This window comes from Chenopodium album, chromosome 4 (genome assembly GCF_948465745.1).
Source record: "Chenopodium album chromosome 4, dcCheAlbu1.1, whole genome shotgun sequence".
Taxonomy (NCBI): Eukaryota; Viridiplantae; Streptophyta; class Magnoliopsida; order Caryophyllales; family Amaranthaceae; genus Chenopodium; species Chenopodium album.
The window spans coordinates 52,253,337-52,266,152 of NC_137837.1; the positions used below are offsets into that span (position 1 = coordinate 52,253,337).

The following is a 12,816-nucleotide window of genomic DNA, read 5'->3' on the forward strand; positions in this document are numbered from 1 at the left end:
CAAACATGTACTCAATTTCACTCTCTACTGAAATTCCTATCAAGCGCTTAGACGACACTTTTTTGCCGTTTAAAGGCTTGAATTATATATATATATACATAGGACCAGGTTATAATGAGAACCTATTCTAGAATAGGAACTAGGAATAAATCTGGACCGTCAGATTTAGGAAAAGAGGCACGCGATCTGACAACCCATATTTGTTTAGACAAATTAAATGAAAAATTCAATTCATGGGCCTTTTCTCTCCTCTCTCTCTCTCTCTCTCTCTCTCTTTCCGCAATTTTCTTTTATCTTTTCACGATTTTTTCTCTCTTACTCGCCATTTTCAACTGCAAAAACCTTCAAAAACCGCCATAACCGTCAAATCAACTGCTCAATTTTGCTATAAAATAACAATTTCATGTTCTACTGTCTACATTTTTCAATTTCGAAAAAAAAAATTTCGAAAATTGGCGAAAATTGACGAATATAAGGTATTTTATCACAACTTCGAAGTTCATACTATTTTGTTTATTTTTTTTACAATTTATACTTATTTTTGTGTTTTTTGCTTGATTATATTGGAATTGAAGTAGCAGAACTTGAATCCAAGAAATTTGAAGTTTAATATTAGTGTTTTCAGTTCGATTCCTTCATAATCAGGTATTATCGCAAATTAGTTCATTTTGTTCAAATTATGATTAATTTACTTATCGTTTCTGTTCAAATTTGTTGAAATTTAGGTTATTACTGACATGCATAAGAAAATTATTCAAAGTTTTAATTATATTTGTGTTTTTTTCTTGATTATGTTGGAATTGAAGAAGTAGAACTTGAATCAGAGAAATAATTTTAGGCTAAAATCGACATGGATGAGAAAATTATTCAAAGTTTTACATAAATTAATATTAGGTTTTTCATAAATATGGTATAAAATTATAATAAAGTGTTTTTGAAATAATATTTGAAAAACTTTAGATCTGTTTATATTTAAGAACTTAAGTAATTTTGCTTCAGCTCATACTAATTTAGAATAATTTTGGTTAATTTATGAGTAATTTTTTAGTGCATTATTTTTGCTATATTACTTCTGTTCTATTATTTGAGTCTCAGAAATTTGCTAAAAGTAGATAAAATATTATTAAAAGTAGATAAAAATTGACTAAAAGTAAATTAAAAGTAGTTGTTTGAGTTTCTATAGTTTTGAGTGCATAAATTTTTAAAAGTAGTTAGAAATTTGTTAAAAGTAGATAGAAATTTGTTAAAAGTAGACAGAAATTGCCTAAAAGTAAATTGATTAATTGTTACTGAATTACTATGAAATCTATAGCTATTTTAGCTTGTGTATAAATCAATAAATTGATGTGACTTTTGTATTATGGCTTGTGTATAACATATCAAAAATGATGATAATCCTTGCTCATTACATTACCCTATACATTGTTCGTGGACATCTTATATTTGTTTTGAATAGTTCACAGATTAAAATGGCCAAAACTACAAAGAAAAAACTTGCAACAAAACCAGATCCAACAAAGGATATTGCTGCAGCAAAGAAGGTTGCTGCAAGTAAAAAAATTACTACAGTCAAGAAATCTCCTGCAACCAAGAACTCTCCTGCGGCCAAAGTGACTCCTAAAGCCAAGAATGTTCCTGCAAATACAAAGCAATCTCCAATTAAAGGTATATAATATAAAGTAAATGGAGACTGATATAAAGTAAATAGAAACACTTATAAAGTAAATCATTTATCTGTATAAGTCTGTGTTACAAATTTAAAGATGCATACTATTACATAATTGAATATAAAAAGTAAATGATTAGTGTAGTAACGTAAATAAAAAAGCTTATAAAGTAAATATATATGTTTTAAAAGTTTTTTAATATGTCTATACATATAAACTGATTGTGTAAACTAAATATAATAGGTGCTAAGGTTCAAAGGATTTCAAAAAAGCAAATATGGATAAAGAGAAGGATTAAGGAACTAGAAGCATCAAAAGGTTCATAAAAGTTTATAAAATTAAATTCATATGTTATGTATTATATTGCACCAAGGTATTACATAAAAGTTTTTAATGTAAATGAAGACTATTATAAAGTAAGTGAAAATTGTTATAAAGTAAATAGAAACTCTTCTAAAGTAAATGAAAATTGTTATAAAGTAAATTGTTATGAAGTGAACTATTTACTATTATATGTCTATGATGGTTATTGATAACTTTAATAAAGTTAACAAAAATGCTTATAAAGTAAATATAAATGTTTTCAAAGTTGGTTACACATGTTTTAACAAATTATAGGAACAAAGAAAAGGGTAAAATCTAAAGTGAAATATAGCAATTATGAACCAGAAGAAGATCAGAATGAGGATTCTGATGGTTCATTAGAAAAAGACAGAAAAAAGGGAAAAGCTCATTTAAAGAAAAAAATGAAGCTTGACAATTCTGATCTTGATGTACATGAAGTTATTGATGTTAATGATGATGATGATGGTAATCTGGAAATCAAGAAAACACACTGCAGACCCAATGTAGTTGTTGATTTAATCAAGGATTTTAGTGAGTAGCAAAAAAAAAGATGTCATAAGTATTGGTTTTGGAGGACTGCTTGAATTAAATTAAGAAGAATTTCAACAAAGATGCTTCCATGGCTTTGTCACCATTTCAGTGAAAGCAACTGCATGTTCAAGATTGACGTGTTGAAAGAATTTTCAGTGAGTTCCGGCGATGTTGAAGATATATTCTTGCTTCCACATGTAACTGAGAACAAGGTGATTTTCAGTTAAGGAAGCAACCTCTATCAAACTTGTTGATTCAAAAAGAATGGAAGAAGAAGCTAGGAATTCCAGAAAATGATGAGATAATTGGGAATAATTTGGAGAATAAATTAAAGACTCTAAAGGAAGGAGGGGAGGATTTTAAAAGATTCTTTGTGATGTATGTTTGCAGCACATTCTTGGCCCCTGTTGCAAACAGATAGATTAATTACAAGATAATCAATTATGCAGACAATGTGAAAGAAATACATAACCTAGATTGGTGTGGTTATGTGATGAATAACCTGTGCAAATCAGTGGGGAGCATCAAGAACAAAAAAAAAAAAAGGAATCAAGATCGGGAATCAGTGGATGTATCCTTATTCTTCAACTTATCTACTTTCATCATCTAGCATTCAGAGGGCAGCCTGAACCTACAACACTGCCATTGATCCAACATTGGTTAGATGGGAAAGTCAAAGAAAGAATTGTAAAAGAGGCAAAGGCATCTTTTGGTCAAGGAGAACTTCAAAAAGATGACTATCAATTTGTAGAAAAAAAGGAAAGCAAGCATTTTTGGGAGATGTAATTGAGAATGGTTATAGAAATTTTACTGATAGGGAGAGAAGATTGGTGTCATTCAACCTACCAGAAGGTGTGATGACAGATAGTAAAATACATGAAGCTGCAAAAGATGTGAGTAATTTTTTTTTTTAGTTAAAATGATTTCTTGTATTTACTTTAAAATGAAATGTAGTTATTTTTATCTCATATTTGTTTACTTTTGTTATATTGAATTACTCTACTTCTAGTAGTAATAATATATAGTAAATGGTAAACATAAAGTAAATAATGTTGACTTAAAAGTAAACAAATTAACTTTAAAAGTAAATATTATTTCTGTTAAAAAATAATGTACTAATAAATTGTTGTTATTTATTTTGAAGGAATTGAAGAAGAAATGCATATGTTGACTAGAGATTCACAACTCTTTGCAATGATACATGCTGAGCGTATAGCTACTTTAGGAGAAAAGATGAAAAGGCAACAAATGAATGTGTCTACATCTAATTCTCAACAGGTTTCTGAAGCACAAAGGCTGATGGAAGATCCTAGAGTACAAAGGGATATGGATGAAATAGTTAGGCTTTATGATGATCTAAGAAATGTATCTGGTATGATTCTGTCAACATGGGGGGAGCAACATAAAACTGAAACAAATCCTAAAACTATTGAAGAAGATGCAGTTGATCCTAAAACTGTCCATTTGGATGTTGATGATGAAGATTTTGAAAAAAAGGATCTAGATGATGGAAAAAAAAGAGAAGGATGACAAAAAAGAAGAGAATGAAAACAAAAGGCATGAGGAGGAAGAACAGGATGAGGAGGAAGAAGACGAGGAGGAGGAGGAAGAAAAGGAGAAAAAGAAGGAGGAAGAAGACGAGGAGGAGGAGGAGGAAGAAAAAAAAGGAACAAAAAGAAGATGATGACAAAAATGAAAAGGAGGAGGAAGAAAATAAGGAAAACAAAGAACAATAAAACCAGGGATAGAAAGGAGAGAAGAATGAAGAGAAAGGAGAGAAAGATGCTGATAATCAAGAGGTTGATGCTGATAATCAGGAAGAGAAAGATGCTGAAAACCAGGGTGTTGATGCTGATATTAGTAAGGTAGTATACTCAGTTACTTAGAGTATCCTAAATCAGCCAACACTTATAAAGGAAGCAACACAAAAAACAATTGAAGGTAAGTTGTTAACTTTAGTAAATACTTAATCAATCCATAGTCAATAGTGTATCATTATTTTGAAACTATATCTGCTATTTTATTGCAGTTGTTGAAAAATAACTTCAGGCAGAAACATCCACAATTGAGTTTAAGGACATTCACAATGAGATAGTTTCAAAAGTTAAAATCAATTTAGATTGTGGAGAGAAAGATGTTGACATTGATTTTGTTTCTAAGACAATGAAAGGAAACAAATCAAGAATGAATGAAATGCCAGAGCTTTTTCAAGTATTGGCTGATTACTGCTTTGTGAAGTACAACCCATTCAAACAGTAAGTAATATATTATTTAATTTCAAATATATTATATCTACTTTAAATTATATTTAGTTTACTTTAAATAATAATTTATTTACTATAAATATTTAATTTTGCACAGTGAAGAGATTGGAAAATTTGAAAGTCTTCTCATAATAACAAGAGATGACACAACATCCCTAGCTCCAACAGCCCCTGCTCAAATGATAAAATCTAATATAGTTTAATGTTGATCATTTCTAATGAATGATTCTCGATTGAATGAAGATCCTTCATGCTTTTTCTTTGGTTGATCACAGTGTAAGGGTTAAAAAAAACTGTTAAGCTCAATCATAATTAAATATGTATGATCTCATAAAGTAATATGTTATATGTTCTCATTAATACACATAAACCTCTAGAGCTGTCTCTCAAGTCACAAGATGCTTCCCAGCCAACATATAAAAAAAAGAGGTGAAGTCTCCTTCAGTACACTCACAAGAATTGAATCAAGCATGGTACGATTGGATGTTCCTATGTGATTCAAAGGAGAAAATTATGACAGCTCAGTTGGTATGTCTTATTATTCATGAATATAAACTACATTGTATGGAATTATGATTTTGAATTTGTAGACTAATAACTGTAATTTTGACGACAGATTTTTGTTCTAATCTGTAATAGTAACCACTATAGTTTGATACTGGTTAACTTTATTAATCAGACCATTCAATACTTGGATAATAGGGAGTATGATGACAGGCACAAGCCTTTCTACAGAATTCTTTGATCTATTGTGGTAAGATTTTTTTGGTTTATAAAAAGTAAATTATTAAAGTAAATAAGAGTACTATTAAAGTAAATGAAAATGTATTAAAAGTATAGATTATAATTACAGTTAAAAAAAAGATAAAATATAAAGTAAAAGATGTTCTGATTAAAGTAAATAATATTTTTATTAAAGTAAAAGAATATCTATTAAAAGTACACATTATATTACCTATAAAAATATAATATAAAATATAAAGTAAAAGATGTTCAGATTAAAGTAAATCATATGTTTTTTAAAGTAATTTATACTATAAATTTGTTTTACTTATATATTTCTTTACAAATGTTAAAGGTCTAGGAAATGTCAAACTTTCTAAGAGAATTAATCATTAAAAAGCTTATGAAATTCTTGAATATGAGTTTGATGAAGTTAATTTCAAGTGGAAGACACCAAGATATACTATTAATTGTGGTGTTTTTGCAATGATCCGTATGTTGTGTTTTTCTGGAGAGACTTTTGATTCTGACCTTGATTTAGCAAATAGGAGAAAGGTGTATCGTGCAGGAATATGTGCTACTCTTGCTTTGGGAGACATAAACACCAAAACAAAACAACTTCAGAGAAAAATTTCAAGGTTCAAGGTAGTTAGAAAACTAGAGAAGGAGAAAGGGGTAGAAGATATGATTTGTGTTTCTGATTTCTTGACGAAACACAAAGAAGTAATGGATAACATGAGTTTGCAATGTTACCAAGTGATTGACTACTTAGCAATCAATGATGGTGAAAACTTTCCAAACAAGAGGTATGTATTACACTTCCTAAAAAACAAATAATCATATTGCATTATATATAATATTGTTTGGCATAACTTTAACTTTAACTTTAACTTTAACTCTACATTACAGCGAAGTAGTTGGCTGGTTTATAAATTCAATTGAAATAGTAAGGCAAGATTGTAATGCTTTGCTCAATGAATGGAAAGTTTCAAGTAATGTGATAAGTGCTTGGTCAAACCACCTAAATAACATTGAAATGGAAAAAGACAGGTCTGAAAATGACTTGGTCAGATAATTTATTTATAATTTATTTTTTTACAGGAATTCGCAAGACTGAATAACCATCATATAAGAACAGTGCTTAACCTACTTCTCAATGAAAGAAATCAAATGAAACAGAAACTGCTAACAAATGTTGAGGATTGGGAAAAAAAGAAAGAATCTGAACAATTGTAAATGATATCGGTAGACTTGAATATATCATAGATATTAGAGTACTTGAACTTGTGTAGTATTAATGCAAAACTTTTGTTAAGTAGTGGTTGAAGCTAAGTTACTGGTGCAGCTTCAAGTTCTGCAACTTCTAGTTCTGCTGCTGTAGCTTCTACTTCTGCGGCTGCAGCTTCAAACAGTGCTGCTAATGCTACAGTAGCTAATGCTATGTCTCTGTACTTTTATGTGTTTTTTGTGATGGATGAAAATAACTTTTAGGTTAGTGCAGGTTTAGGGAAATGAATTTCAGGGACTGTTGTATAGCAATTTGGTAGTTCTAGTATAATATTAGGCCTTATTTTGGTTAGCATCAATTATAAATGTAAAAATTATGTGATGCTATTTGTATTTAAAACTATGGCTTTAGCCACTTAATATAATATTTCCAGTTTGTGTTAAAAAAAAGAATACATATTATATATCTAAGTTAAATTACTAGGATTGTTCTTTCTCAAAAATGATGGTAGATATAAAAGTTGATGTAAATAGTGTTAAAGTAAATAACAATGTGTTTAAAGTAAATGAAATTTTTTTTAAAAAAAATCTTTCTGAAATATGGTGTTCGATTTTAAAGTAGAGAAAAATACTTTTAAAGTAATAAAAAATGAATCAAAAGTAGAGGTGGAGATGGGAAAAAGTATTAAAGTCAAAAACATGTTATTCGATTATAAGTAAATGAAAATAATGTTAAAGTAAATAATACTATGTTTAAAGTAAAAGGAAAAAAGTTTTTTAAAAAAAAAACATTATGAAATAAGGTGTTCTATTTTAAAGTACAAAAAAATATTGTTAAAGTAATAGAAAATGGATATAAAGTAAAGGGAGAAATGGGTATTCAAGTCAAAATCGTTGACCCGACCCGAATGACCCGACGCATGACCCAAAATTGACCCAAAATCATTGACCCGAAAAATGACCCAAAACCCGAAATTAACTCAACCCAACCCATACCCTACTCGAAAATGGAGTTGACCTAATCCTGACCAAACACCCGAGCTCACTTGACCCGAAGTTGACCAACCCGAATTTGACACAAAGAGTTTGACCCGAAGTGCTTAACCAACCCGAACATGATCCGAAATGTATGACCCGAAGTGTTTAACCCACTCGAATGTGATCATACACCAAACTGGGTATGGGTCAAGTCTCCTACTTCATTTGCCTCACTAACATCCTGCCTATGTTAATCAAATTACAACCGGCCTTACATCTTATTAGATTTGGTACATATTTAGGTGAGTTTAATAACCGGTCAAATTACATTCAAGTAAAGTCAATAATTAGCGGTTAGAAAATTAAATCATTCTAGAATTTTAGTCAAATTTGGTTCAAGTCAATAATTTTACGGGTTATAATCAAGTTGAAATCACCAAGTCAATAATATATGGGTTACATTTGGCTCGAGTCATTTACACGTCAATTCATGTTCAAAATCGGTATCAAATACTCTTGTCAACTCAGGGTCCATGAAAAATGTGACAAGTATTTTAGAACAAAAAATGGATATGGTAACAAGTATTCTAGGACATTATCTGTAATTTTGTAAATAAGAACATTATAAAAATCAAATAATTCATATGATATAAAATATGATAAAAGTAAATGAAATATTTCATAAAGTTAATGTATAATAGCTAAAAGTAAATAAACTAAACTTAAGTTCTGTAGTACAATTACTTATAGTAAATGTAAAAATATTACAATAATAAAAATAATAAAAAATATTTGTTCATTAAATCTTGATCTTGATCTTCCAAAACATCTTCTAATTTCCAAGTATTATAATAACTGCACAAAAATAAACAGCAGTTATTTGTCACAAATTAAAGTAAATAAATTAGAATGTAAAGTAAATAAATTACAACTTAAAGTAAATAGAAAACGTAAAGAGGTAAAATACCAAATAAAAAAAATACCAAGTATAATAACACCTGCTCAAAATAAAAAGTAAATGAAGTTACTGTTAAAGTAAATAAATAGAAGTTTAAAGTAAATGGAACACGCTTAAAAGTAAAATACCTGAAAGACTACTTGTTTGGACAGTTTCTACTGTCATGGGAAACACCAGATTGCCCACAAGCCCTACAAGTTCTGCCTTTTTTAGATTTTTCTTCAGTAGCTATTTCTTTTGCACTCTTCAACCTCTTTGAACTTCTGGCAGAACCTTTATTAAGACACTGATTTGGAGGCAAGACATTTACATTAACTTCATTTGACCCAACCAAAACCTGAATATCAACATCTTTCACCTCTTTTGAACTAGATGCATTTTCAGGATTATTCTTTGATATCATCTGCTCCTTAAATGAAGATAATGTCCTAATAAGCTCAGATAAATCATCCTCATATAGGACAGTTAAACTCACACAACTGAAAATCTTGGACCATACATCACTGACCAATTGCTTCTTCTTATCATACTTAGAAGCATCATCCAGAGGAACATCTATGACAGAAGCTTTCTTCAGAACATCTTTTCTCCAACGATTCAAGATATAAGCATTAGGAATTTCATATATACACTTGCCTTTCATAACAAACAAAATTTTTCTGCATAAAACACCTTGACACTCAAACATTCTACAAGTACAACTTGACTCATATGTTGCCACGTCAAAATTTACATCAAAATTTTTCCTTTTCTCATGATCAACAATAACAGAAAACTCCACACCATCTCCATACAGAGAACTAAAACTTTCAACAGCACATGAAAAACAGGCTCCCTGGTATTCTTCTTGAAAATCATAAAATATGGAACGAGTATAAACAACAGCATCATACTTTTCCAAGTGTAAATTAGTAACCAATTGAGGCTCAAGTTTATTAAGCCTGTACAACTCATCCTGTTCATGCCTTTGAGCATCAAGAGCAGTTTCATAACGGACAAAGAATTCAACACAGGTCACATGAGGGTTTGTAAAATTACAAAAGAAACTGTTTTCACCTTCAGACCTAGATGTAGAACGCAGTAACCCACCCATAAATAAGTCCCTAAAATATGTAGGAATCCAAAGATGTTTAATCTTGAACATGTATGCAAACCACTCATGATCAACAAGGTTAAACTCCTCCATAACACTATTCCAGCCATCAACAAATACATAAGGATCAATCACTCTATCCCAAACTACTACACTTCGCTTTTTCAGGAAATCAGTTTCATTACAAAAAGCAGTTCCAACCTTTTCAGGTACGTTCCTCATTATGTGCCACATACGTAGCCTATGTTTAGTCTTGGTAAAAACCTTTTCTATGGCAATACCCATTGCAGGATCTTGATTAGTGAAAATACAAGAGGGTTCTCTTCCCATACACTTCAAAAAAGTTTGAAATAGCCACACAAAAGAATCTATGTCTTCTTTAGATAATAAAGTAGCATAAAATGTAACACATCTCTTGTGATTATCAACACTAGTCAAAGGACATAAACCAATGAATATTTATTTGTATCATAGGTAGAATCAAAAGATAAAGAGTCCCCAAATAATTGATAATATCTTCTACCAATAGCATCAGCCCAAAATACACGAGTCAAACGCCTACTTTCATCAACATAGAAATTAAAATAATAACCCCCTTTACTGGTTTTCACTTTTTGTTCAAGATTCTGAACAAACATTGCACCATCAGCATTAGAGATTTAAACTTTCAAGTCCCTAGAAAAATTTTTGAAATCATTTTTACTGCCCCTGACATTTTGAAACCCACCACAAAGTTCTTTCATGATCCTATAAGACATAATAGCCCCTATATTTAACTTATTATGAGCAAAATTTAAACTAACTTCATGTTTAGTAACCTGCCTAGTAATAGGTGTAGAAAAAGGGTGAGAATGAGATTCATAAAAACAATACACCATATACTTCCCACCAGAACAAAACCTAAATTTTATCTTAGCAGGACAACCAACTCTCTTCATAGTCTTTCTCTTTAAACAAGCACCTTCAACTTGTTTACCAGATTTCTTGTTATTTGTCATACACCCTTCTTTCTACATAATAAATATTTAATTACAGTAACTCCTTTACCAGTAGGATCATCCTTATTCTTTTGTGATTTAGTAGTACTAGAACGGACTTTAAATCCACACTCATTAGCATATTTGTAATAAAAGGCAATACCATCTTGAAAGGTATCAAATATCATTCCAACAAAAGGTTTGTTTTCAGAAGAACAACATGGCTTATACTCTTTATCACCTCCAGAATTATAATATATTTTAGGAAGCAAAGGCTGAGTGGGTGTTTTAAAAATTCTTACATTGTTATCTTCAGTAGTGACAGAAGAAGAACAATGCTCTATGCTTTCAGACATGTTCCTGAAAATTAAATGAATAGAAGAAAAAAGTAAATAAACAATAAATAAAAGTAAATAAACTATAGCTAAAAGTTAACAATATTTTTAAATAATATGCTCTACGCTTTCAGACATGTTCCTGAAAAGTAAATGAATAGAAGGAAAAAGTAAATAAACAGTAAATAAAAGTAAATAAACTATAACTAAAAGTAAACAATATTTTTATAAAAATATACTAATAAAAACTATTAGAGATATACTAAAAAGTAGATGCCTCAAAGCATAAAGTAAATAAAAAAATAACTAAAAAACTTGAAGAAACTAAAAAACATAAAGTTATAAGAATTAAGTAAAACTAATAATGAAAAGTTAATGAGTGAAAGAAAAAAGTAAATTTAAAACAGCAACAAATTATACTACTAAATTAATAACAACAAGCAATATACCAACTATATGCAGAAAACAACTACAATGAATCCGTAAGTGTAAAACCATAAAATAGGAATTAAAAACCAATATCGTAAAAATAAAACCCAAAATCAAACACTAAATTGTATAAAATAATTCAAAGAACAATTAATAAGCAAAAATTAAGAAAAATTACAATAAAAAAACCCTAAATCGAAAAACTCACCTCAAAATAAACAATACAATCTAAATAAACAAACAAAATACAAATATAATTACAAAATTACCTCAATGAATGAAAAAAATTGAAGAATACGATGTAATTGAAGATCAAAATAAAAAAATCTGAGCAAAAAAATCGCTAAATCAAAGAACTCAGATCGCGGCGGAGAGCTCGATGTTAGAGAGAGAAAATGAAGACGCGAAGAGAGAGAAAATGAAAGGAAGAGAGAGAGAAAGAAAGGAGGTCATTCAAAGTGAAAAAATTACAGAAATGCCATTACTAAAATGAAAAACGCAGGTGGGATGTCAGCCATTGGATCAAGGACGATCAACACACCAAATTTGTTCCTAGTTCCTATTTTATACTTAGGTTCTCACATGATCCCATTTCTGTATATATATATATACATATATATATATATATACACACACACACACACACACACACACACACACACACACACACACACACACACACATATATATATATATATATATATATATATATATATATAGATTGAAAGGAATGGTGTCCTTCGAAAAAGTGTATTATTCTGATAGTTGGTTCAAAATTATTAGAAAGCTAATATATTCAGTAAGGTCAAGTGATCAGGATGCCTAAGTGCAGTGGAGGCCACTTCTGATCAGTAATATTAATGTATAATTAATATTACAATATTACAGCTTAATCTTGACTGAACCCTTCGGGTCACACCCAAGCAATGAACGAACCATCGCCCAAGTAATTAATATTTAGACGTCGGAAATTCGAGCTTGGAGCGTTGAAACCGAGCGTCAGAGAATCTCAAATGTCGAGCCAAAATTTAGGATTTGGTAAGACGGGGAAATGCTTCAAGTAACAAGTAAAATCCTAGCCACGCGAAAGGCTAAAAGAGTGCGCCAAATAGGAGCGTGCCACGTAATAGCACACATGGCAGTGCGCCATGTGGCAGCACCACGTTGGCAGTCGGCAGGTTGATAGCCACCTAGTGGCAGCGCGCCAAGTTGCAGTGTGCCACGTGGCAGCGTGCCATGGTGGCAGCGCGCCATGTGGCATCGCGCCACGGTGGCGGTACGTGTGGCAA

At 30.4% G+C, this 12,816-nt stretch overlaps 1 protein-coding gene across 1 annotated transcript; it reads right to left on the bottom strand.

Annotated features, from left to right (window-relative positions):
* Nucleotides 1–8,829: 8,829 nt before the first annotated feature.
* LOC145627914 (protein FAR1-RELATED SEQUENCE 5-like) lies at nucleotides 8,830–11,119 on the bottom strand. Its single transcript, XM_081680256.1, has 3 exons — nucleotides 10,820–11,119; nucleotides 10,236–10,412; nucleotides 8,830–10,119 (listed from the first exon to the last, which is right to left on the bottom strand). Exons 1-3 carry the CDS (start codon nucleotides 11,117–11,119, stop codon nucleotides 8,830–8,832), a joined length of 1,767 nt encoding a protein of 588 aa, XP_081536382.1.
* Between the last annotated feature and the right edge of the window lie 1,697 nt (nucleotides 11,120–12,816).